Source organism: Talpa occidentalis, unplaced genomic scaffold (genome assembly GCF_014898055.3).
Source record: "Talpa occidentalis isolate TD23 unplaced genomic scaffold, MPIMG_talOcc4v2.1 talOcc4.8, whole genome shotgun sequence".
Lineage (NCBI taxonomy): Eukaryota > Metazoa > Chordata > Mammalia > Eulipotyphla > Talpidae > Talpa > Talpa occidentalis.
Window position 1 is genome coordinate 2,131,464 of NW_023605194.1, and position 25,238 is coordinate 2,156,701.

Consider the following 25,238-nt stretch of genomic DNA (forward strand, 5'->3'; position numbering starts at 1 on the left):
ACAACCCAGCCCCGAGACCCTGACAACAGCAGGCGCCCCGGGGCAGGGAAGCCTAATGGCCGGGGCAGAAAAGCCTGAAAACCATTTGCCCTGCAAGGGCCGCAGGGGCCGCTGGCGGGTGTTCTGCCGCCTGGTGGGCACCTGGCAGCACCTGGCAGCCCTCACGCGGGCAGAGGCCGGGAGGCCGCACCGGGCCTGCTGCTTCCCAGGCAGCCTCTACGCTCTAAGGAGGCTCCGGAGTCCAGAGACCCCATGGGAAGGACAGAAGGGAGACCCAGCGTCCCTGCCTCCACCCGCACCCCTCTATCATCCCACCCCCACCCTGTCCCCCTGGCTGCACCTCATCTCCCAACGCCTTCCCCTTCCGGGTGATGGTCCCCAGCTTCAGGCCTGCGCTTCCCAGACCCGCCGCCAGGAGCACACAGGGGTCCTGGCCCTGAGCCCCAACCTGCTGGCACAGCTGCCACCGTCCCCCGGCTCCTGCCAGTGCCAGCGCCCCGGCCTGCGCCCCCCTTCTGACTGGCGGCCTCTCGGGCCCACGGCGGTCCCCCGAGCTCCTTTCCGTCTTGCGCTCCCGCACAAAGCCATCACCAGTTTCCCAATCACCCCGACGGCCCGCAGGAGAGAGGCGGTGGGCCCGCGGGCAGGCCCAGGCGGGCAGGCCCAGGCGGCGGCTCCCCCAGCACACTCTCCTGCAGCGGCCGGGGCTGGGTGGCTGGAGCGGGCGCTTTCACCACCGCGGCGACCTCGGAGCCCGGTTCCTGCACACGGAGGCCGTCAGGGCAGAGCCGGCTGCTGACCCGCTCGGCAGGCCGTGGAGGCAGGACGGTGACGCGGCAGAGAAACACGGAGCCTTTGTCAGACATCTGCTCCTGGAAAGCCAACAGCCTGCGAACAGGATGAGGGGCAGATGGCTCTTCTCTCCCCGTAATATCTTCTCTGTTGGGTCCCAAAGACTCTTCCAGGAACTAAGCAATCCCCCTCAAACTCTTCTGTCATCCAAAGACAGACATCACGGTCGCGAGAAGCATGTCGTCGGAGGCAGTGGTAACAGGCTTGTGCCCCGGGCCCGTCTTATCCCTCTCCGTCCTGCCTGTCTGGAGCTCCACGTCCACTTCCCCGTCCTCACCCTCGGCTTCCAGAATTTCCCCAGCCTCCTGCCGCCCGAACACCCAGGCCCCGGGATGGTTGAGGCCCCAGGACCCAGCCTGCTGCTCCAGCTTCGTCTTCTGCTCCCTGAGGCACTTCCCGTCCAGTCCGCCTTGGGCCCCACTTGGGCCTTTGCCCGCTGGCCATGCCCTCACCCTCCTCGCCAGGCCTGCAGCCCCTTCCTCTACCCCAGAGCTCGGGGCGCTGCCCTGGCACCACCACCAGCAGCTGTGGTTTGGTGTCTTGTCTTCTACTTCGCTGGAGGCCTGGTGGCTGGGATTTCTCTGCAGAACCCAGATGATGCTGGTCCTGCTCTCGGGCTCAACATATGTCCATGTAAATGAAAACGCTGAGGCCAGAAATGCTCTCTAGAGGACTGGCCAAAGAGGGAGACCAGCTATGCAGGCGGCAAATCAGACTTCGCTTTTAAACATGCATGTCAGCCTGAAAGACTCAGGGGGCCATCGGAAAAGGCAAAGTGTTTATTTGGAACCAAAGAAGGGCAATTTGGGGTGCACTGATTGAGACAGAAACCTAAAAGGTACCTCCATAAGGGATAAATGTTGGATTTTTTTTTATGGGAAGATGAGATAAGTGGTTAAAGAAAAGAGCTAATTACATCACCAAGCTCCAGCTCTTCCTGGCTGTCCACATGGCCTAGGGGCTCTGTACTCCGGCAAGAAGTCCATAATCATCGGTCTCCCGAACCCCGATGGCTGGCAGGCAATTGTTGGCTGATGGTTCTTAAAACCATTGCTTTGGGCTCGGTTCAGACAAGATGGGTCCCGCTGTGTCTCTGTAACGGCTGCCCGGCTCCATTTTAAAAATGGCTCCACTTAGGTCATATTTTCTCATACAGACACATCACCTAAAATTACTCAACTTTAGGAGATACACTGGGGTCTGGGGAATGACCGTCAGGAGGGCAGGAGCAGCAGTGAGAGACGCTGCTGAGGGGAGCAGCAGGAGACAGGAGAGGTCTGCTGGGCCCTGTGGGTCAGCGCCCTGGCCGGGGATCATAGGGGTGACAGGCTGTAGGGGTGACAGCGCTGAGACTCAGCCTCTAGGCCGCCAGAGAGGCCCCATTGGTTATTTTAAAAATCATTTTTCTCCCCTACCAAGTTTCCTTACATGTCTCTTCATCTTTTCCTTTACATTCCTGAGTGTATGGATGACACTTGCGTTCCTTGTTCGTTCTAATATCTGTATCATGGATGCATGTGACTCTGCTGACTTTGGTCCTGGTTGTTTTCCTGTTCTTTGCATGTCTCATTCTGTTTAGCATCTGTTGGGTGCATCATTCTCGAGGGTCTACAAGGGGTTTCGCTTCTGTGGGGCTGTGTCTGTAGAAACCCTTACTCGGGCCAGGACAGCCGTGAAAGGCGCAGTCTCTTTGTGGTCTGCGCTGGACACGTAAGCCATTTGTTGAGCTCTTCCCACTCGGGCTGATAGAACTCGATTCTTTCCCAGACACCAACGCCTCCAGAATGTCCTGGAAGCTCCGGCCCCCCGTAGATGTGCAGAGATGGCGCACAGCGCTGCTGCCTATGTGCACAGCCTAGCGCTAGACGGGAGACCTGGGGACCCCCGAAAGCCCCTGGCGCTCTGTGGTGGAGCCCCCGCCCCCACGTCCCTGTCCCCCATAGCCGCATGCTGGCATGTCCACGCCCTCACTCAGGGGCAAAGCTGCTCTCTGGGGCCCCCTTCACTGCCCTCCACACAAGCTGGGGTTAAGGCTGTGACCACCTCAGCTGTTCCCTTTCTCTTAGGGGTCGAGGCCTCCCCACCTCCTCCCACCCCACACACAGATTTTTTCTGCTTTTACATGTTTTGATGGGCACAGCGTGAGTGTGGTGCTCATTACTCTGAGACTATCGCTGGGCCCCCCAACTTTACTTCAAATACTCATTAGTTTGTAACTACCTGTGCGAATCCCTTCCTCGGAGGCTGAATCTGTCATTTTTGCACCTGCCATGGAGTGATTTTTGAATGAATTAACTCATATTATATACATTTTAAACAAAATAAGAATTCAAGATACGCGCTGTTCGGCATTGTGATTGGTGCGCCTAGTAAAATTACTATGTGGGTTTGTTACTTAAACGGTAGTTAGCTAAGTTATACTATTTTTCAAGAGGGGGGACTTATACATGGTTCTAAATGCAAAATGAGAACTTAAGTCTTGCCTCCTTCCTTGTCTCCCAAGCAGCCTGCCTTTTCTGAGACACAGGTACTGCGTCTTCTCAAACTGCCCGGGGAACCTCAGACACTTGCAGCAGGTACTGCGTCTTCTCAAACTGCCCGGGGAACCTCAGACACTTGCAAGCACATCTACGTCTGGGCTTCCTGCTCCTGCACGGCCCTGTCCGAGTATCTTTCCACACTGGTACTCACCGAGTGACTCGTTCATTGTAGCCTCCGATGTCAAAATGTGGATGCGCCAACCCCACTTAGCAATGCTCTGCCGTGGGCCATGGGGTGGTCTGGGGGTTTCCTGTGAGGAATGTCCTTGTTCCCGTGCTGCCCGCCCCTGCAAGAGGGAGTGGGGGCAGAATTCTACTACCAGACGCTGTCGGTTTTCTTGAATAGACGAAAGATGCATTGTGAACATGCGTGCACACGTGTTTGTGCACACACACACATTTGTGCATGTGCACAGCTGACATGTGTCTGTGTTTGCACACACACGTGGTGTATGCATGTGTGTTTATGTGCATTGCGGTGCATGGGTTTGTGTATTTGTGTGCATTGCAGTGCGTGCGTGTGTGTGTGTGTGTGTGTGTGTGTATTCCTTTGGAGACAAGTTCTCATGCATGTAAGTGGGAAAGAAAGTGACCGTTCCCTTTGTACTGACAAGACTATTAATTGCTTTTCTCTTTGTATAATTCAGAAAATTTGATTCAATCTCTAATTAAACTGATGTCTAGAAATTAGCGTCGAAACCCCTGGAACACCAGATAATGGCATAAACGTGGCTTCCGAGATCTTTCAAGTGACTCCGAGTGCGACTCTGAGGCCCTCCTGTTCCTCACTTGTCCCGAAAGCGGCGTCTGCGGTGCACAGCCCATTTGCCTCGTGAACTGTCTTATGGTTCGCCTGGCTTTGCCCTTGTCTGTCTTTTCAGTTTGCTTTAGGATGTGAGGGGAAAGTTAGTAGGAGGATCGCTCACAGTACCTGATGCTAAAGAAACTCTCTTGGTAAACAAGACATAGGCAGTTATTTCTTATCAGTTATCAAAGTAGAGTAAAGATTCAGTTTTTAAATTATTTGATTTCCTGAAGCATTGCAATGTTAGGAGAGAATTTTATCTATTAAAAATCGCCTCTTTAGTGGGAAATAATCAGATCAAGGCCATTGTTCTATCACTGTGCAAGTACAGATAAGCTACATGCCTGTTATAACAAAAACATCAATGTATATGAATTAATAAATTAAATTTATAAAATAAATACATTTATTAAAATAAATCCCATTATATACTCCAGAGCTCTAGTGCGATAAGGTGCATGTTTGTAATTATTACTTTTAAAACCTGACACTTAATAAGCTGGAAGGTAAACGGAAGATAAACTAGCAGCCTCAAACTAGTGAAAAAGAAAACCCAGCACCTCCCTGGCAATCCGGGCGCAGTTTCTCTCCTGGCACCAGCTGGGTGCGGTTCCCGCAGGCAGGTTCCCACGGCAGCCACGCGCAGCCGGTCGCTGACGGCAGACGCACGACGGTGGCCACGCCTTACCTCATTGCCTATTTGTTTTCATGTATTAGAAAAATATACTGGTACATCATTTGAGATGCCAGGTAGTGATCGTGAACAGTTAGTTTAGAAAATACTAATTTAAGCAAAATGATTAAGGATTAGAAAGGACAATCGTCTAAGACGAAAATGGCAGCACTGGAACTGGAGTGACAGGAGGCCCTGGGAGCCAGAGGCACCTCCAGGCCACGCTGCCTGCTGTGGCCTCTTTGCCACCTCCCGCATGCAGCCGTGTCTGTCCTCGCCCCCCTTATGCAGTCTCCAGGGGAGTCCCTCACCTCTTTTCAGGCCCAGCGGGTGAGGGAGGGGCAGTTTCCATGCCATGCCCTGCCGGAGCCCCAGACCTAGTGGGTGGAGGGTCTGGACCCGAAGCAAGCTCACAGGCCCTGCCCTGGCGGACACCTAAGCACTCAAGATAAAGCTGAATTTCAAAGGACCATTAACAGCCGGTCTGGGTGACGCCGTGGAGCAATGGAAATACTGGCCGTGTCTTGGGAATGCACCTCCATGCAAGGGCTTGGGGTAAACACTGCCGCAGCTTCTTCTAAAGTTAAGTTCACGTGCAGACAGCCACGCACTTTCCCTGCTGTTATTCTCCCGAGAGAGGAAAGCTCGTATCCACGCGCACTTGTGCTCAAGCGCTCACAACCACTTTTTTCCCCACTCAGTGTCTCAGATCACCCAGGTGCCCATGACCGCTGGATGGATGAATTCCGGTGTGAACCTCAAAACAGAAGACTCATCCCACGCGCAAGACCATATTCCATTTCTATGAAATTGTAGAAAAGGCAACATTATAGTCTCAGAAAAGCAGATCATAAAACTGTAACAATATTACCTATAAAAATAGCCAACCTATAAAGGTAATAGCCTACCTTTTCCAGCACTGCAGAAAAGAGATTGCCCGTCTATGGCTGGGATAATGAATTAGTGGCCAATTGGAAGGACAACTTAAATTTGCTATCAGCGACCTAAAAATGTCTGTCTGAAACAGTGACTCTTCTCCAGGCATTTATCCTAAGACTATAGTTAACAATCTGCTCAAGCAAGTTTATGTGAACAAAAAATTTAATAATACCTACCAATGTCCAAAACAGAGCATTATTAAATGAGTGCTGGTGAATTCACAACATGGAATCGTGACGTAAAGTGTTGCAAACATTTATAAAAATTGATTATGAATTGACTACAAAGAAAATGTTATTAATAAAACATAAAGTAAATAAGACCACTTTGAAAATTTATAGAAAAGTAGAAATAAGTAATAAAAACAGAAACAATGCTATTATATGCCTATTTTTTATAAACTTGCTCCTCCACAAGGTAGAAATAAAAATTGCAATTCAAGGTGTTAAGTGACAGTTTACAAGAGACTGTGTAAAAGCTGTGGGATCTGACTAAAGCTATATTGAGAGGAAAATTCCCAGCCTTAAACATATTCATTATTTGCCACAAATAATGAAGGAAATACAATTTTTGTTTCAGAAAATCAGCAGAAAAGCAAGAGAAGTGTAAAGACAACAATAGAATAGTGGTAAACCCAGAAGTTAATGTAAATAACCTAGAAGATATGGAGAGAGAAGAGAACAAAATAGAAATCCCTCGTTCAAGGAACCCTGAGTTCTCGCGGTCACTCTGAACTTGGGAACTGGGAGGTGACCCCGCGTCCATCCACAGGGCAGCACCTTTCTGTCTTAAGCAGCTTGAATTGGTTTTCAATATGTGAAAGGTCTTACTGATTTTGGAGCCGCAATACCAGGTTCAGAGCACAGGGTATAAGACTGTAAATAGTTTACTACAAAATCTTCCCTCGTCAGCAAAAAATCTACATAAATTTAAAAACCTACAAATAGAGTTGAAATGCAAACAACAAAATGGAGATATATAATTATAGAATGAGGATATGTACAATGATTATAATTGCCTGCAAAATGTGGGTTCACAAATATCCTTATGGGCAAGAAGAATGCACACATTAAGAGCCCCTCTTTGTGATAGACGGATGACAGCACTGTAAACAGAAAGCCAGTGAAAATAAAAACACCAAAGAATAATAAACGCATTAAAATGCTAACCCTCACTGATTTCAAGAAAACAATGCCAATGTACAATCACTTCTTTGGCAGCTTGTGCAAGATGGAAAGTGTTAACAGTGCTGTGGAGAAAATAAGGACTCTCAATTGTCCAAACTGGGCCTCCCTGGGGGCCTAGGGGCTGAATCTCAGCACTTCCCCCTTAACGGCCTGAGTTCAATCCCCGGCCAGGGAGCTAAACACGGGGGACAGCAGACCTCTCCTGTCTCCCCGGTGCTCCCCTCAGCAGTGTGTTTCAGTCAGTCTGCCTGTTCTGTTCCCCGCTCTGTCTCTGGTGAATCCTCTCACCCTCCCGCGCATCTGGCCTGTACCCTGGTTCTTATATAAAATAAATAAATAAATCTTTAAAAAAAAAAAATTTGGCTTCCAATATCCTAAACCTTCTCAAGAGTTTTCCTTGTTTCCATTCTACCACTGAACCCTAGTTCATCAACAATTTACTCCTCTACCGGCTCTCCTACCTTTACCACTCCACATCGCTGGCAGAATGGTCTTTAAAAAAACAACGAGGGCCTCCCTGGTGGCGCAGGGATTAAGCAACGCACTATGAGGCAACCCGCAGCCTCTGCAGCACGAGTCCAATCCCCCGCCCGCCAGGAAGCAACCCACATGGCACAGCAGATCTCTCAGGTCTCGCCCGCTGCTCCCCTCAGCAGTGTATTTCATTCAGTCTGCCTGTTCTGCTCCCCACTCTGGCTCTGGAGAATCCTCTCACCCCCCACACCTCTGGTCTATATCCCCAGGTCTTCTACACAAAAATAAACCAAAAATAGATGAACTTTTAAAATAAATAAATGGTCCAAACTGTCTGTGTGCACAATTGTTGATTCACAATTCTGCTTTCAAGAATTTATCCCGAAGAAACACCTGCAAAGGAGAGCCAACTGCACACACACGGAACGGCATGGCACGCGGGCTGGCGCAGGGGGCAGTGGGGGAGTCAAGGCACATTAAATGAGTGATGGCCACTTTGTGTGACGGTAAACCTGCCTCATGGCCATCCAAGGAGGCCTGTGGCAAACCTGAGGTTTGTAAGAACAGATTATGAAGAAGAACGTGAAGCAAAACTTGATTTTCATGTAAACGTGTCCATGAGCCAAAGATACGGGCATAAAAGTGTTTGTTGGAGTAAGAGCAGAATTACTCCTTCTAGGATAAATTTTTAGTTTTATTTGCTTTTTTTTTATTTTTGTAGTTCCCTTTGATATTTTTTTGCAGTTATCATATATATTTCTTACATGCTGGCACAAAATTATTTTCACACTGGCAAGTGGCCAAAAGGAAAAAAACTCCTGAAATTCTGTTCCACATTTCAGAAAAGCAGCAACAGTAGAAAAGCTTCAATGGGGGAAACGTGATTTCCCAGTAACACGCAATGTTGTGCAGACACGGAGGCGCACACGGAGGCGCACATGTTCGCTGGTGAGGGCCGCGGGCCAGACGACGGGACCTTTTCTAAGAAGCCCCCGTGCAACGCGCAGCCACAGCTTCGGTAAATTCAGTGATTTGACTTTCAGGAATCTGAGCCAGGAAATGCGCAGAGACACGAAGGACATAAAGGACTTTCACATATTGTCCTTTCTCGATTTTAATTCGGAACTCAGAACACCCTGCACGTCCATGGCGGCGGCGCAGCCCTGCACGGCTGTCCAGCGGCCCACTCGGCCAGGTTCTGCCAGTGTCTGCTCTGGGCCACGCTCTGCGGAGGCCCCGGGCTGTGCCGATGGGACGGTCTCGCCGTCGCTCTGCAAGCGGACGGCCCGCTCCCAAGAGAGTCTGGAGCCGGCCGGGAGCAGCAGGGGAGTGGAAGGGAGACTCAGGACCACCTCGTGACAAGACGAGGAACGTTGTAAACAGAGGAACACCAGCAGCCGTGGCTATTTTGCTATCATCTCCGGGACGAGAGGGGAGCTTCTCTGGGGCCAGAAACGAGTTTCTCCACCACTAGCCACCAACAGAGGGTGGGTAAGGGGGAGACACCTGCAGCTCCGCTGCTCAGAAGCCCCCTGCAGCCCTCCAGGGAAGTAAGATGCGCCTCCAAGGACGGATGTCAACAGTGCGGGAACACGAGGGCCCGAAAGGTGCACCTTGCCCGCCAGGACATGCAGCTCTTCTCTTTCATGGCACACACCGTTTTTCAAAGGCATCCCCTCCCTGGAATCCCCTCTCGAAATAGTCGTTAGAGTCACGTCCTTGGCCAGGACAGCACCCCTTGAGGTGCCGGGACTGCCGTTGGCTGCTAGAGACAGCAGCAGCCTCGTGGGCCCCACCTCCTCTGCTCTCTCATTACTTAGGAATCCGAGTCCCAGGCTGACCTGCTAGGCTCCGCTCGCTCCAGGACACTTGACATCGATGAGTTATAAATTAATCGTGCGATTGAGGAGTCCTTGGGAAGCCAGGCCCAAGGTTCCCGCTGGTGAGCTGTAACCATAGCAACCCCTTCCTCCGGCCCAAAGTTCAGCTGCTGTAAATCTTTATGACCACGGTTCAACGTTCAATGGTCTAGCCCTTTCTGTGAAGCGTGAGGTTTTATATTTTACGACAAAGCAGCAGACTCTTATTTCCAATCATTGGGCTCCAAATGATAAGGTCTAAAACGACTACAAGGAAATCGCTGTTGTTTCTGCTCCCCGGGACACGAATTTTCTGAGAAGATGCCTACGACGAGGAAAACGTTGATGTTTTTATCAAGCTTTGCCTTGAGCCTCGCCTCTCTCGTTATGATTTGCTATGTGCTGGGGACTCAGGGGTGGGTGCGCAGCACCGTCTCCGTCAGCGACCACTCCTCAAACGGCAGCATTATCGTCACCTACGGACTCTTCGGCGGCCTCAGCAACCAGCAACTGAGTCACGGAATTGGACAAGACGACAAGGAATTTAAAGGTAAATGATAAACTGATTTGACATCGAATTAGCTGGGTGAGACTTATGGCATCTCCTGTTCGGACCACAGGCCCATTCAGAGTAGGTTTCTTGTAGGTTTCAGGCTGGTTGTAGATGGGAGAAGACAGTATAATTTTGAAAATCCCTTATTTGCGCTTCTTCGGTTCATGTGGCTATTTCCACAACAGTCTAGATCATTCTAGCAGAGGCTGTGTTCCATGCCAACCTACTAAGCTTAGTGACGAGTAAATAATTAAGTAAAAGTGTGCACCCGCCATCCGTGGCAATGGTCGGCAGGAGCAGCGCTTTTCACCGTATTGACCGTGGAATTCTGCTTGGAGGCACAGCCTCTGCTCAGAACCTCATTCATGGCAGCATAAACGCAGAAAATAAAATTAATTTCCTATTCTTATATCTCAGGTTCATTTCTCTAGCTGACTTAACAGTGCACTCTTACCTCCAAGAGAGCTGATTGTTGTTGGGCATGATATTAAATTTCTATTAATTCTATTAATTGTCTGTTAATATTTTTTTCTCTTTTCTTGGATAAGAGCACCCTAGTTTCAAAAGGTGGCAAGTGTGAATTCACTGAGGACGCTCAGTTGAATATAGCTACTTATCTGAATTTTGAAGTTTCAGTAGATGCCATTATGTTTTATGCCATTGATTTAAAAGCAACGTTTACAGATTATTTAGAACCATAAATGATCGTATTCTGTAAAGGGCATCACACAGCGGCGTTACCCTGGCCAGGTGCGTCGCGACCTCTCTGCACTCCCGTGTTCGGGCCTCCTGCCTCACGGCTGGGCCTGGGGCACGAGCTCTGGGTTGGAGCGCCAGCGTTACCAGTGACATGATTTCCTTCCACCCAGACCAATACGGCTCGAGTCACGTTACCTGTGTTGTTGGAACATTAGCAAGAGAACCTGTCTCCTGGGGACGCAGGGCAGCCGCACGCCCTCAGGGCTCAGCCTCTGCTCCTCAGAGAAACGTGCAGTCAGTCCGCGCCTCGCAGCAGCTAGGAACTGAGATGCTCGGAGAGTCAGTCCTGCTGGTAGTTATGTGGATCGCATGTTCGGGACGGGCAAGCGCACTGCTTTTCCAGACACATTTGAACGTTTGAAATATGAGCGAGCCAAACCCTGGGAAGTGCTGGGCTTTCCTACCGTGTCTGTTTGAAGCCAGTGGGTTCCAACTTGAGGTCAACAGCTTCAAGAAGAGCCTCCACTCCCCGCACCCAGGGGAGCCCAGGGGGTGGCACGGGCAGCCTCTGCTGCCCTGTGCGGTATGAGGCGGGAAGCGGTGGTGGTGAGAGCTCCAGTGGGCCACAGCCCAGCCCAGGTGCCCACAGAGGCCCCGCAGCCCCCAGGGAGCAGGGGGGAGGGGGACACTTCCGCTGCTTTGTGACTCTACTTGTTCTTTGTCACTCGGGAGCCACCTCCCCACGTCACTACCAGCCTCCAGGTGCTCCGAGGATAAATGCCACCCAGTCAGAGAGGGGTCTCCAGGGCTCTGTGCACATCTGCTGGGCACCCGCCGGGCCCGGGGTGGTTTCAGGGATGGTTTCACAGGGAACATCTGTCAACGCCTCTCTGGGGGGGAAACGTCACGTTATTAGAACACATCCCGTGGGGCCTGGCCACTGCAGATCCACAGATACAGAGTCACAAGCCCACAGTGTGATCCCACCGCTGTCCCACGGGGCCTGGCGGCATGCGGGGCCAACCTCCTCCAGGGAGCGGCACGGGCAGCACTACATGATCTGTTTATTTTATTTTTTATTTTTTATTTTTTTTTAAGATTTATTTATTTATACAAGCACTGGGTACAGTCAGAAGTGTGGGAGGGTGAGAGAATCCACCAGAGCCAGAGCGGGGAGCAGAGCAGGCAGAAGGACCGAAGTACACTGCTGAGGGGAGCAGCGGGCGGCAGGAGAGGTCTGCGCGCCATGTGGGACCCTCCTTCGGTGGCCGGAGAGCAGCTGGGGATTGAACCGGCGCTGCGGAGGCTGCGGACAGCTTCGCAACCCAGCGCTCAACCGCTGCGCCACCGGGGAGGCCCCTACATGATCTGTTTAAATGCCACCACCCTGCCCAGCAGTGACAACTGGCTTTTCCATTTGAGAGAAGAACCATGTTGGCTTTGGCTGGGAGTGAGGCCCCACTGAAAATTTCCTGAATGATGAATATGGCAAAGTTGTGCTGTTTGGCAGAGAGTGACCACATGGCGCCAATTTGGACTGGAGATTTTGAATGGAAGATCAGAATGAAAAGATGATGGCTGATTTCAAAGTGCCAAGAGAATTCAGCCAACAATCGATCAACTGATGAGAGAAACAAGCAGCTGGCCCTGGTAAGGAAATCTCCAGCATGCAACTAATAACCTCAGCACCTCAGACTGACCAAGAACCTGCTGGTCTCACCCACAGACCCCTGGGTTTGTCCAGCATCCAGATGAAAAGTCATTTGCTTCCGCTGGTTGGCACTTTGCTAGGCCACAAGTTCTGGATATTTAACTTTCCATTCAAATATCCTTTCCTGAGCCCCTGGCATGTGCACGAGGGGCTTGGACGATGAGCAGAATTGCCCGGGCTACTGTGCTTGGTGGACCCCCCAGCCAGCCTTTCCAGAGGAAGGCCACCATCGTTAAAGCTGACACCCTGCACTAGTTTGGGGCAGAGATGTGTGGCGGTCACTGTGGGAACCAGGGAGGCCATGTCAGCAGGAGACAGTTCCTGAAAAATGAGGTGGCAGAGCACACTGATTCATGTTCTTGGCATAATTCACCTTCTTTGCTTTGGATCTTGGATGCAGTGTAAACAGGGACCTCGAAGTGAAGATCCTCCTTTATTTAACTTTATTTTTTTGAAAGTGAAATCAGAGTCCAAAGAGCATAATATGGCCTTCCTTGCACTAGTAGCCAACACGTGACTAGTAGCCAACACGTCACTCCTACCGGGACTGGGCTTCGTGAATGGCATCTCAAGTATTACTCAGCCTACATGCTGACCACAACAGAGAGTGTCACAGAATCGGCTCGGCAGGGGAAGTTGTAATTAGGATATTTCTGTGCATATGCCATGGGGCCTTTTTGTTCTGGCTCTTAGAACATGGGGTTTGTAGGAAGAGGAACTCTCAGCAGTTATATCTCAGCAGAATTTCTTCAGTGCTGGCAAGAACATGCTGGACCCTCCCCAGACAGACCAGCTGAATTCAAATCTCAGGTGCAGGGACTGACCTGCCGAGTTAAAGCATCCTCCCGGGGTAAGTGATTCTAACTCACCCTCAAGAGCACCAGCATCCGCCACGCAGGGACTAGACTGACAGGGAGATGTGCTATATTGGGAACCATTTTTACATCCCTTGGATGTGGCCTGCTTGAAGATGGATTAATCTCTTGGAGAACTCTCTGGACGTGAATGAAGACCAGCTGGTCTGGTCTCATTCTGGACCAGAATGAGAGAAAGCCCCAGCCCACCGACCTTTGAGTTAACGATCATCTACCTGCCATGGAGAATTTCACCCCAGTCCAGCTTCGCCCCCACTCTGCCCACCCATCTCTTTGCCACCTGCCTCTGTTGTTCTCAGGGAACTCACAATTGTACTATTAGTGCAAGCTAAAAATAACTTGGAAGCGAATCTCCTGCAAAATCAATTAATTGCAAAGAAGAGAATAAATGTTGCTTATTTCTCCAGAACTTACAAATAGCCCCTTCCTTACTACTTCCACCCGCCCCCACCTCACACTTATCTCGCATGGAGCACTTTCCCAGGGACCGAGCTTCTCATTAGCCCCTGACACATGACCAGGCTGGAAGGCGGGCGGAGCACAGGGAGCTAAAAGGTATCCATGCCCCACCCCTCTCCCCAGGCCCCCGGCCGGATTGCCCAGAGGCCGGGACTTCAGCTCCACTTCCTGGGAGAGGCCCAGGCCACTCACCAACCTCACAGACTCACCACGCTCTGCAGGGGCTGCTGTGGTCAACAGGTTGAGGACTGCCCTGGGTCAGGCTCCACGCGACTAGAGAGGGTAGGAAGTTCCCCCCCAACACACCCACCACGTCTCTGGCTGTCCCTCCATTCCGAGGACTTTCAGAACCAGAACAAGAAGGGAGCGGTGGGGTGTGGAGGATTAAATCTCCATACAGAGCACACAGAGGCCCTTTCTGCACACTGCCCACAGCCACCCCCAAACGCTCCTGCTTCCCAGCTGTGGGCTTCACTGGTCTCCTAACTGGGGCTGCCAGGATCCAGGCAATCAGTTCTAATTGTGATGTGGCTTTCCTGATTCTGATGCTTGGCCCCTAAAAGGAAGAAAAAAGAACACAGTGTATTTGCTAATTTTGCAGGCAGAGAGCAGCTGTCAGATGCGTGGGGCTTATTGTTCTTTCATCCTGGGAACTTTTCTGAGTTCCCATACCCATCGCCTGAGTTCTGAGCCAGGAGGGTGGCTGCGGGAGGCGGCTGCTGCACCTGTGAGGCAAGGGATTCAGGATGCTGAAATACGGTGTTTAAATATGGCAGTGGAAATGGAGATACATGGTCACTTAATGTACACGTCAGCACGAGCCAACAGGCTCCAACTGACTCCCTTCTGGAATATCAAGTCTAGTCAGTCTTAGAGCAAGATGAAGGTGAAGCTCAACTTGATTCACTTTCTAAGTCACCCTGAAAAAGTGGAAGACTAGTCACTTACGAATAAACATCCCTCTATGTCTTCAGGTGTATAGACACAGAAATTCCCCAGGGCTCGTCAGGTGCCTTAGACACAGGTTTTCTCACATGCAAATTTCTATTTTCTTCAATTCTTCAATTCTTTCTTAAATTGCAGTAACACTGCTTTCCAACACTGTATGTGACTCAGAGATTTAGCTTCTCACCCAGCAGGTGTATGTCGACCCCACCACACCACCGCCAGGGCACCTACAGTCTCCACCACAGTCCCTGGGCCCACTTCATACTTTGCTCTCTCCTCCTGTCCCCCATCAGGCAGCCTCAATTCTACAGACTTCGGGGGTTTATTATTGGTTTGGGTTTGTCTGACACTTTGTTTTCTTTCTCTATATTGCCCACAAAAGTGAAAGCACCAGGTATTTTTCTCTTTTTCCTTTTGACTTATTTCACTTAGCACCATCCCCTCCAGTTCCATCCATGTTGTCTCAAATGGCAAGAGTTGGTCCGCTCCTTTTTCGGAATTGAGTCGTATTCCATTAAGTATACCGCATCTTAATCCCCTCATGGGTCCTTGGAGTGGAGTCGATAGATCATATGGCAGATCTACTTTTACTATTTTGAGAACCTCCAGGCTGTGTTCCACGGGGACTGCACTCCCTCCAATGGTGCACTGGAGATCCTTTTCCTGCACATCCTCAGCACACTTATGGTCTCTGGTATTTTTGATATGGGTTATTCTGAAAGATGTGGTTTTGATTTGTATTTCCCTGATGTTAAGTGGTGATGAACATTTTTTCTCCTGTGTACTTATTGGCCATCTGTGTGTCTTCTTTGGAGGAGTGTCTATTTAGGTCTTCTGCCAGTGTTTAGATTGGGTTATTTGTTTTCTTTTTGTTGAGTTTTATGAGTTCTTTATAGATCTTGGATATTAGCCCCTTGTAAGATATATGGTGAGCAAATATTTTCTCCCTTTCAGCAGGGTGTTGTTTTGTTTTAATGATAGTTTCTTTCACTATGCAGAAGCTTTTAAGCTTCTTGTTTCTCTTGCTATTGGAGATAAATCTACAGACATCTTTGAAACCAATGTCAAAGTGAAGTGTTTTGCCTGTGTTTTCTTTTTTTTTTTTTTTTTTTTTTTTAATAGAGGCATGTTTTTCTTTATTTATTTGTTTGCTTGTTTGTTTGTTTTGTTTATACATGCACTGGGTACAGTCAGAAGCGCGGGAGGGTGAGAGAATTCACCAGAGCCAGAGCGGGGAGCAGAGCAGGCAGAAGGACCGAAGTACACTGCTGAGGGGAGCAGCGGGCGGCAGGAGAGGTCTGCGCGCCATGTGGGACCCTCCTCTGGTGGCCGGGGAGCAGCCGGGGATCGAACTGGCGCTGCAGAGGCTGCGACAGCTTCGCAACCCAGCGCTCTACCGCTGCGCCACCGGGGAGGCCCCTTGCCTGTGTTTTCTTCTGCATATTTTCTTCTGCATATTCAGGTCTTACATTCAAGTCTTTAATCCATTTTGATTTAATGTTTATGTATGGTGTGAAAGAGTGGTCTAGTTTCATTCTTTTGCACGCGATTTTCCGGTTTTTCCAACATCATTTGTTGCAGATACTTTCCTTTCTCCAATGAAAACACTTGGCTCCTTTGTCACGTTCATATAAGTGTTCATATAAGTGTGGGTTTAATTCTGGTCTCTCTATTCTATTCCATTGGTCTGTGTGTCATGCTATACTGCTTTGATTACTATAGTTTTGTAGTATAATTTGAAGTATGGGAGTGTGATACCACCATTCTTTGTTGTCAGGATTGCTTCGGCTATTCACAGTCTTATAGTTCCACTATGAATTTCAGTAGTGTTTGTTCTATTTCTTCAAGGAATGTCATTGAAACTTTGATAGAGATTGTACTGAACCTATATATTGCTTTGGGTAAGATAATCATTTTAATAATGTTAATTTTTCTAACCACGAGCAGGGAATATCTTTCCATTTTTTTGGTGTGTGTCTTCTATTTCTTTTAACAACATCTTATTTTTGATGTTGTATAGGTCCTTTACCTCCTTTATTAAGATTACTTCTAGGTATTTAATTCTTTTATATATATACATATAATATATACATACATATATACAAACATACACACACACATATACATGTCATCCTGATTATTATTTCCTTAATCATAATGCCCATCACTGCCTCTTTTTAGTTGGAAGTTTACTTTATCTGACAAGAGTATGGCCGTCCATACAAGAGTATGGCCCCATTTGCTTGTATGATTGTTTTCCTGTCATTTACTATGAGTCTATTTTTATCTTTGGAGCTTAGCTGGGTCTTCTGGGGACACACAAAAGTGGGGCTTTGTTTTTTGATCCAATGAGTCACTCTGTGCTGGTGAGAGCGAATTTAGTCCATTTACATTTAGGGTGATTATTGATATATGAGGATCTGATACTGACTTTTTTTTTTTTTACTTTTCTGGTTGTATTTCCTTGTTCAGCTTTTTTTTTGTGGATGTTATTCTTTCCAATTAGTAGCTTTCTGCACTTCTTGTAGGAGAAGTTTAGTGTTTGCAAGTTCCTTCAACTTCTGTTTGTCTGGGAAGGCCTTTATTTCTCCCTCATATCTGAAGGAAAGTCTTGCAAGTATTATTGGCTGCCACTCTTTAAGTATTTTGAATATTCTCTCCTTGTTTGTCAGGTTTCCTTGGAGAAGTCAGATGTGAGCCTGTACTTTTATAGGCTCTCTGCTTTTTCCCCTCGCCACCTTCAGTATTATTTCTTTGTCTTGAACTCTCAGAAGTTTCTCAACTATGTGCCTTGATGTAAGTCACATTACATTTTTTTTGATAACCAGATTTCAGCTGCACAGATTTGTATATTTAGTTCCTCCCCCAGGTTTGGGAAGTTTCATTCAATTATTTCTTTGAAAAAGTTCTCTGCTCCATGTTCTCTCTGTCCCCTTGCTAGAAAACCCATTATTCTTATATTGCCTGTCCTAATTGAGTTAGGTAATTCTCAAAGTGGTTTTTTTTTTTTTTTTTTCATTTTTTTATTTGTGTTTTTCTTTCTTCTCCCACCTGGATTCTTTGTGCCTTACTGTCTCTAAGGTGACTGATTTAATTTTCCATTGGTTTGTTTTGCTTCCATAGCTTTCTCCAGAATTTTTTATTTCCTTTAGTGATCTTTTTACATCCTGTATCTCTGTTATTTTCTTATTTGAAGCTTCCATTTCTAGCTTCTGTGAATTAACTTTATTTCTAATGATATTCATTTGCTTTCCAGAGTTTTAAAAAATACATTGGAGGACTTTGTGTTTTCTTCCATTTCTGTGAGTTTCTTTACCACGGAAATTTTGAAGCCTGTAGCTAATCGGAAAAGATCTTCCATATCTTTGTGTTTGCGCTTTGGAAAGTTGTTCTCTCCTTGTGGTGACATGTTTCCTTGAGGGCTCCAGGTGCCATAGGTTGTATTTTTCCGTCTAAAAACATGAAATGCTTCATGGATTTGCATGTCACTGTTGCACGAGGGCCATGCTAACCTTCTCTATATTGTTCCAATTTTAGCATAGGAGCTACCAAAACAACCATTTCAAATTATTTCTAATTGGCTCAGGCCAGAGTGCAACGAACTTCTGACGAGATGCCCGAGTTTCCCTCGCGGTGCTCAGGAGCAGCAGGGTGTGTGTGGGCGGGAAGCAGTTCCGCAGGCGGTGACTAAATGTGCAAATATCTGTGGCATCCAACCCTGTCCTGCCGAACAGGTGTGGCTCACTTTCTGTTGTTCTCTTCCTTCCTCCCTGACCTCACCTTCCACTGTTTTCAGAACAGGTATGCGCTAAAGGGGAGCAGCCTGGGCCCCTATCTGCTGCATCACCACCAAGTGCTGGAGAAGGGACAAGAGACTGGACCAAGGCCAGGACCTTCAGAATGGTCTAGCAGGCCCAGAGTGGTCTAGCCAGAGTGGTCTGACAGCCCCCTCCCCCCACAGGGTGGCAGTCAGGGACCCCACCTAGCCCCACCACGGCAACAGGAGGAGACTGGCAGGACTAGGTTCTGAGTTGAACCAGGGCCTTGCTCCAGTTCTTATTCACGACATGTAACAGAGAGGTATTAAAAATGTACCCACCTTTGGGTCATTCAAAGAAATTGTGAACAGTGCACCAACCACTGGGCATGAGCACATGGACCTCTGGGAAGTGACGTTTGCTCCCAGGGCGGTCAGTCACTGAGAGAAGCAAAGAATTCTCCATCAACGTCTGTAAAGTCATTGCCTCCATATCCCGCGCTGCCATCCCTCCCTCCGGCCTCCCCAGTTTCTAGGGGCTTTCAAGGGGTGGGCGTCTATGCTGACAGGAGGCAACGTCCTCCTGTCTGTTCTCCAGCTGTTTCTTCCCACCTCCATCTGTTCCGCTTGCTCTCACAGCCCTGTGCTCTCTGCTCCTGGTGTTACCACTGCGGCGACAGCCTGGCTGCCACTGTCCCCAGGGCTGCCACTGCACTCCCTGCCCATGGGAGGTGGACCCGGACTCCACCTCATGACACTGCCTTCGGGGAGGCTTCTCCCATGTCCGAGGGCCTTTGTGGCAAGACACCCATGCTGGGGACGTCGATGTGTGGACTGGCGCCAAACCACTGTGGGCATGACAGCCGTGTACCTGCCTCACAAGGACAACTGGTGAAAAACAGAAAATGTGAAGAATGCAGATGCCCCACGGGGGGAGCGGCCGGGCCTGCACGGTAGCATCGGAGCCGATGGAAGGGCCCGGCCCTCCGCAGCCCTCAGAGACGCTGAGAGATAAGCGCTATTTTAAAAGATGAAGTCACGCCCTTGGCCACGGAGCGGCTGGGACTTGAGCGGGCGCTCGGCGCGGTCAGAAAGGGAGACAAGCCCCTGACGCTGGAGACAAGCTCACGCGGGATATGAAGAAAGAAAACAAACTGGCAAAACCCAACAAAAATAAGTCTTAGGCTTTGTGAAGAACGTGGAGGGAAGGAGAGGGTCGGGGGAAGAGGCCAGCGGGCAGCCCGATGCACCGGGGCGCTGGCGGGGGACATGGGACGATATGAACCTATTGGGGTGCGAGGCCGGACCCCGGAAATGACAGAGTTTTAGAGACAAACGGCGAATTCATACAATTTGATTTAAAAAATGTTGCACAGCTGAGGTTGCAGGTGCGGGCGGGGCGATGCGCCCCTGGGGCCGCAGCCCTGCGGAGGGGCAGGCGGCGGGGGGTGCTGAAGCTGGCATGAAGGCCGGATGCCCGGGGCAGCTTCGTCTCCTCCCCACGGGGCACACCCCTTCCTGCAGGTCCGCTTCACCTCAGACATCCGCCAGTGGAACTCGGAGCAGGGGAGCGGGAAAGCAGCCTGAGGCATCACCGGGGCCCCTGCTGCTTCCGGCCACCGGCCGCGGGACCCTCCGGCGCCAGGAAGCGGCTCCCACAGCAGGGCCCGCCTCGGTTCGCGTGGGCTCGTCGTTGTCTGGCTCTGGCCAGCTGCGGGCTCCCGGCGCCCTGCTCCCCTGCTGGCCCCTCTGCTCTGACCTCTGCAGTGCGGTGACCTCAGAGACCAGTCATGGCCTTGCAGGCCGGCACGCCCAGGAAGTGTCCCCCGCTGTGCTGAGTTGGGTTCAGAGCAAGAGGGAACCTTCCCAGGAGACACAGCGACGCCGCCCTCTGACCAGCACCCGGGGGCAAAGTGCACTCAGCGCTGTTCAGCCCCGCAGTGGCTGACCCAGGGCGAGGCTCTTCCCTAGCGGATGGGAAAGGCGAGGCGGCTCTGCCCTGGTCCAGCTCAGACCCCATGACCGGCCTGAGGGGGGCTGCAGCCATGAGGCCTGCACCCCTGGCCGTGCTGGGGGGCTGGGAGGAGCCGGGCTATGCTGGGGGGCCGGGGGGAACCTCCTGGCAATTTCCGGCCCTGGTCCTGGAGGGGGGGGTGGGAGACAGAGGGCAGCTGTGCCCGCGTGGGGTGTGACTCTGTCTGGGGACGCTGTTGGCCTTTGGTGGCCTGCACTCACCAAGCGTCGTTTCAGTCCTAGACCTACTGAGCACGTCCTCCACCAAAACGCTGCACTCGGTGGTCATCCTGACCCTGGCCCTCAGTCTGCTCACTTCGCTGCTGTGCTCCGGGTTCACCTTCTACAACAGCGTCAGCAACCCCTACCAGACGTTCCTGGGGCCCGTGGGGGTGTACACCTGGAGCGGCCTTGGCGGTGAGTAGCGGGAGCCCTGTGGGGTCAGCGAGCCCGTGGCGGTCCCTGCTGCTCTCCCGCGACCACGCAGGAGCCAGAGGGCCGGGCCTGCTCCTGGCGCACATGCTGGGGGCGGCGGCTGTTTTTGCAAATTGACAGCATTTGTTCAACATCTTGGGAAACACGGTTCAGGTGAAAGGCCCTGGTGAGGGGCCAGGAGTGGGGTGAGCAGGGGTGTTGGGTGTGAAACTATGTGACCCAAGCCAGTCTGCACGGAACGCCTGAAGTAAGAGTTAAACAGATCGCACGTGGTCAGCTAAACATCACCGGCTGCGGCGCGCGCCCGCCCGCGCCAGCTGAGGCTGCCCACGCCCTGTGCTCAGCTCAGGACGGATCCGAGGAGGCCAGGCCCCTGTGGATCAAAGAGGGATGCTTTTAAGACGCCACTGCTAACCACGGGCCCGGCCGGCAGACGGGCACCGGGCACCCCCACAAACCTGCACCGATGGTTGCATCGCACGCGGCGCCCAGGACGCGGTCGGGCTGGCCTCGCGCAGGCTCCCTCTCCTTCCCCTCTGCGCCTCAGCACCTGGGCTAAAACACACCAACCCCAACCTCGCCGACACCCACAGTGGGCAAGTGAACAGCCCCGTGGGGGGTGCCCTGCTCCCCCTCCACAGGCTGAGGGCCTTGGTGACAAGTTCAGAGTCACCCAAGGGCCTCCTTTGTCAGGACACGCCTGTGATCACCGTTGAGTCAAACAAGCCAAAGGCAGAGCAGCCCGCACTCACCGCCAGGGCTGAAAATTTAGGAATTCATTTTTGCTTGTGTAGTTAAAAAGTGAAAGGGAGTTCTGCTCCCTCCGTTGGAGCTCTGCTCTCTCTGGCCCTCTGCCCTCGGGGCTGGGCTGGTCCTCCTAAAGACGGGGTGTCTGCCAGCTGCTCTTGGCTCCTGGCAGATGGCGGCGACCCGGGAGCAAAGGCGCAGGTTCCAGGCAGAGGGAAATGCTGGCCCTGACGCCCCCTGCACTCGCCTCCTCCCCGGGCCCTGCCCCGGGGCCTGCAAGGGAGACGTCACAGGTGGGCCACCCGCTGGCTCAGGACACAGCACCCTGTGAGCAGGGGCTGGGCAGGGCCTCCCAGAGGAAAGTAAGACACTGGAGCCAGGGAGGACAGAGTGGGGGTGGGCGCGGCCCACACAGTGGGGCGCAGCCTCCAGAGCTCAAAGCCCATGGCCTCGGCTCAGGGAAACCCGGTTTCTGAGCAGCTGGAGTATCTGGCCTTCTCGCTCCGGAGTGGAGTAAGAGCCGACCTGCCCACGAGGCCGGTGCGTGCTTGGAGGAGCCCAGCGCAGGGCCCAGCCCCCCACCCGCCCACTGGCCGCCGCCGGCAACAGAGAACTGTTTGAGCAGAGCCGTGTGCTGCCACATTCCTCTCCAGCTGGGGCAAGCTCTGGCAGGAGAGGCCCTCGGGCGCGTGGGAGAGGAGCCGGGCCTTGGCGTGTCAGGCACTGGGGCCGGCTTAGCGCTGCCTCTGCTCTGCTCTGCCCCCTGCAGGTCCTCAAAGTCCCCGGATCCCCAGGCCTGTGCAGCCAGCGCGTGCCCTGAGCCTGCTCTGACGACTCCCTTCTCTCTCCCCACAGGCGCTTGGAGGCTGGAGTGAAACTCAGTTCAGATTTCCTGTACAGAGATGGGGTCTCTGAGGTGGGAGGGCTGGAGCCGGAGGGACGTGTCAGCCCTAAGTCTCAGCTGGGCTAGGCTGGAGCGAGCTCTCCTGGGCTGCAGGAAGAGGAAGCAGGTTCTCCAGTTTTCTAGACTGTTTCTGATGGGGATTCTTCTTTGAGGAGGAAAAAAAGGGCCACATCACCTGACTTCGCCCACTCCCCAGGCCTGGGGCCCCAGCCCACTCGGTGGGCACATCCTGGCCACCAGGAGCACTGTGACTAAAGAACATTGCAGTGGAAGGTTCTGGTAGGCTCACTCCATCACTTTGGTCCCTCAAGCAGAGAGGAGGCGGCAGGTCACACGGCCCTGTGGTCACTGGCCGGGGCAGCCGGCAGCGTGCTGAGCCCTAGGAGGCCCCCCGCCCCCCCGCGAAAGCCGGGTGCCAGGAAGTAGGAGACGCAGTTGGAGGCGTCTCCTTCCCAGAGGACTCGGTCAGCATCCCCAGCTCGCGTTGGCCCCTGTCCCGATGAATCAAAGTGAGGCACATCCCACTCTGGAGAAAAGGATTTAACCCTGTCCTCACCCTGCCTCTTATGACTAAGCTTTTATAGGCGACTTCACAGGGGCATAATGAAGGGTCATTAAGACGTGTGAGGCTTCCGAGGAGGGGGCTGCGCACGTACAAATTATGAAGAAATAAAACCATCACGCTGAGGATGAAAGTGGGTCTTCAGGGCCACCAAAGCCTCTCCTCACACAAAACCCTCTAATTAGAGCTGCTTGGAAAGTTCCCCCTTGCGTGTTGCAACGGGGCCTTGCCGGACGCCTCTGGGCAAAGGTCGGTGGGAGGAGGCCGCAGAGCGTCCGGAGGGACATCCGTCCCGGGGACCCCAAGGATGCCTCGCTGGGTCTGGCCCCGAGTGCTCATTTGGGGCTTGTGGCCTCCCCGCCCCTCCTTCTGCAGCAGGGCTTGGAGGTGACTCACGAACGGCCCGGTGCGCACCTCAGCCACGTTCCAGGGCACCTGGTGGGAATGAGAACATCACCATCACCTCCAAAAGGACCCGCGCTCCCTAGCAAGGCTGTCCCCCCTCGCAGCCCCCAGCCCAGCCCAGCCCAGCCCGCCTCCGGTCTGCTTTCTGTCTCTTTCACCTCTTGGGAAAGTGGACACCCTGCTTCAGAGAAGCTGCCATGTTCCCAGGCCTCATGGCTGGGCCCTGACCCTGTTCACTCAGATCCCAGAACCCTGTTCTCCAAACTGGGCCACGGTGGCTTCCAGCCCAGCAGAGGCGTGTCCGCTGGCAGGGGCATCGTGAGGAGAGAGAAAGGGGGAGAGAGGGAGCTTGAGAGTCTCTGCTCAGATGAGTTCCTGACTAATCGCTGTACCCCACGGTGCCCGGAATGAAGCTCCTGCGCTGGGGCAGTTGTCAGGACCCCAGGGCACCTCCTCTGTGCCCAGCGTGGGGTCCTCAGGAGCCTCCCCACCCTGGCAGGGCTCATCTGCCCGGCTCCCCGCCCTCTGGGTGTTCACCGCACGGCCCCTTCTGAAAGCTCGTCCCTCCTCGGCCTGCGTCTTCATCCAGCCGGCCCCGCAGACGACTTCCCGCGCCTCGTGCGCTCTCGTGCGCTCCCCACACCTGCCCGCAGGCCCCAGCTGGCTGCCCGATGGCTCCTTAGGGGCGTTGGGGGGCTGTGGGTCCCCCTGCTCCACGTCATCCTGGCGCTGAGGCCTGGAATCCGCCCGGGGTCTGTCACGTTCCCCCAGTGCTAAAGGAATGGTCAGCGCGTGCCCAGGCCACGTGTCCCGTAAAGTGGAAGGTGGCGTCGGAAACGTCACCGTATCACTCAGAGACTCTGTTTTCTCTCCAGCGTTCTTCACGCTGCTGACCATGATCCTGTTCGTGGCAAACACACAGTCCAACCGGCTCTCCGAAGCCCTGGTCGAGACGCTCTACTCGTTTTACCCGGCCTCCACCCACCGGGGCACCACCCACAGCTACGGGGTGTCCTTCTGGCTGCTGCTGCTCATCATCTGCCTGGACATAGGCGCCTCCGTCATCATCGTGTTCTACCAGAAGGCGCGACACCAGCGGAAGCAGGAGCAGAGGAAGCCCATGGAACACGCCCCCAGGGACGGGATTCTGTTCTGAGGGCGCAGCCGCGTCTCCCGCTGGGCCTGCTTCCCGCGCCTCTCTGGACAACCGGCGCAGAGCAGCCGGCCCGGGACTGTCCCTCTGATCCTCTTGTGTCCCGCCACACTGAGTTGCCGCTGCCCCCGACTCGGGATCTTCCACGAGGTGGGGAGATGCAGGGGAAGCGTCCAGTCCATGCACCAAAACCCCCAGAAGCGTGAGGGCCCGGCTCCTCTTCCCCACGCACGCTCGGCTGTCACAGAGGCCTCACCGGGAGAAGCCCAGGGCCCCTCAGTGCCTGCGCCTCGCCAGAGGGATGGCACCCAAAGGTGCTGGGAGCCGTCCAGGCACAGGGCCACCTAGATGCGTGTGGCCGACGCCAGGTGTTAGACGCCGCAGGTCGAGTGCCCGACCTGGCCCAACAACAGGCCCGGCTGTGGACGCAGCTCTCACCTGGCGTGTCCGCAGCTGACTCCTCTCTGAGGGTCCAAGGTGAGGCTTGTTGTTGTTTTTTCCATAGGGAAGAGATTAGAAAGTGAGAAGACAGTGGAAGCTTAAAAATTAGACCCCTAGGCCTAGCTACCGAGGAAGATGAATCTACTTTTGTTTTAAAAGAACTGTGGTGCATTCAGGCAAAATGGAAAAGTAACCTGAGCAATGGCCCTATCTCCAGCCCGTGCTCTGGGCCGCGGACACGGGTGAC

General features: G+C 52.5%; 1 protein-coding gene and 1 non-coding gene across 2 annotated transcripts; one reads left to right on the forward strand and one right to left on the reverse strand.

The window, feature by feature from the left end:
- The first annotated feature begins 9,541 nt into the window (after positions 1-9,541).
- CLRN3 (clarin 3) lies at positions 9,542-24,832 on the forward strand. Its single transcript, XM_037496601.1, has 3 exons — positions 9,542-9,879; positions 20,582-20,761; positions 24,273-24,832. Exons 1-3 carry the CDS (start codon positions 9,651-9,653, stop codon positions 24,551-24,553), a joined length of 690 nt encoding a protein of 229 aa, XP_037352498.1. The 5' UTR covers positions 9,542-9,650; the 3' UTR covers positions 24,554-24,832.
- Positions 18,029-18,133, reverse strand: LOC119235017 (U6 spliceosomal RNA). Its single transcript, XR_005122773.1, has one exon. It is a non-coding gene; the product is annotated as a U6 spliceosomal RNA (small nuclear RNA).
- Positions 24,833-25,238: the final 406 nt, after the last annotated feature.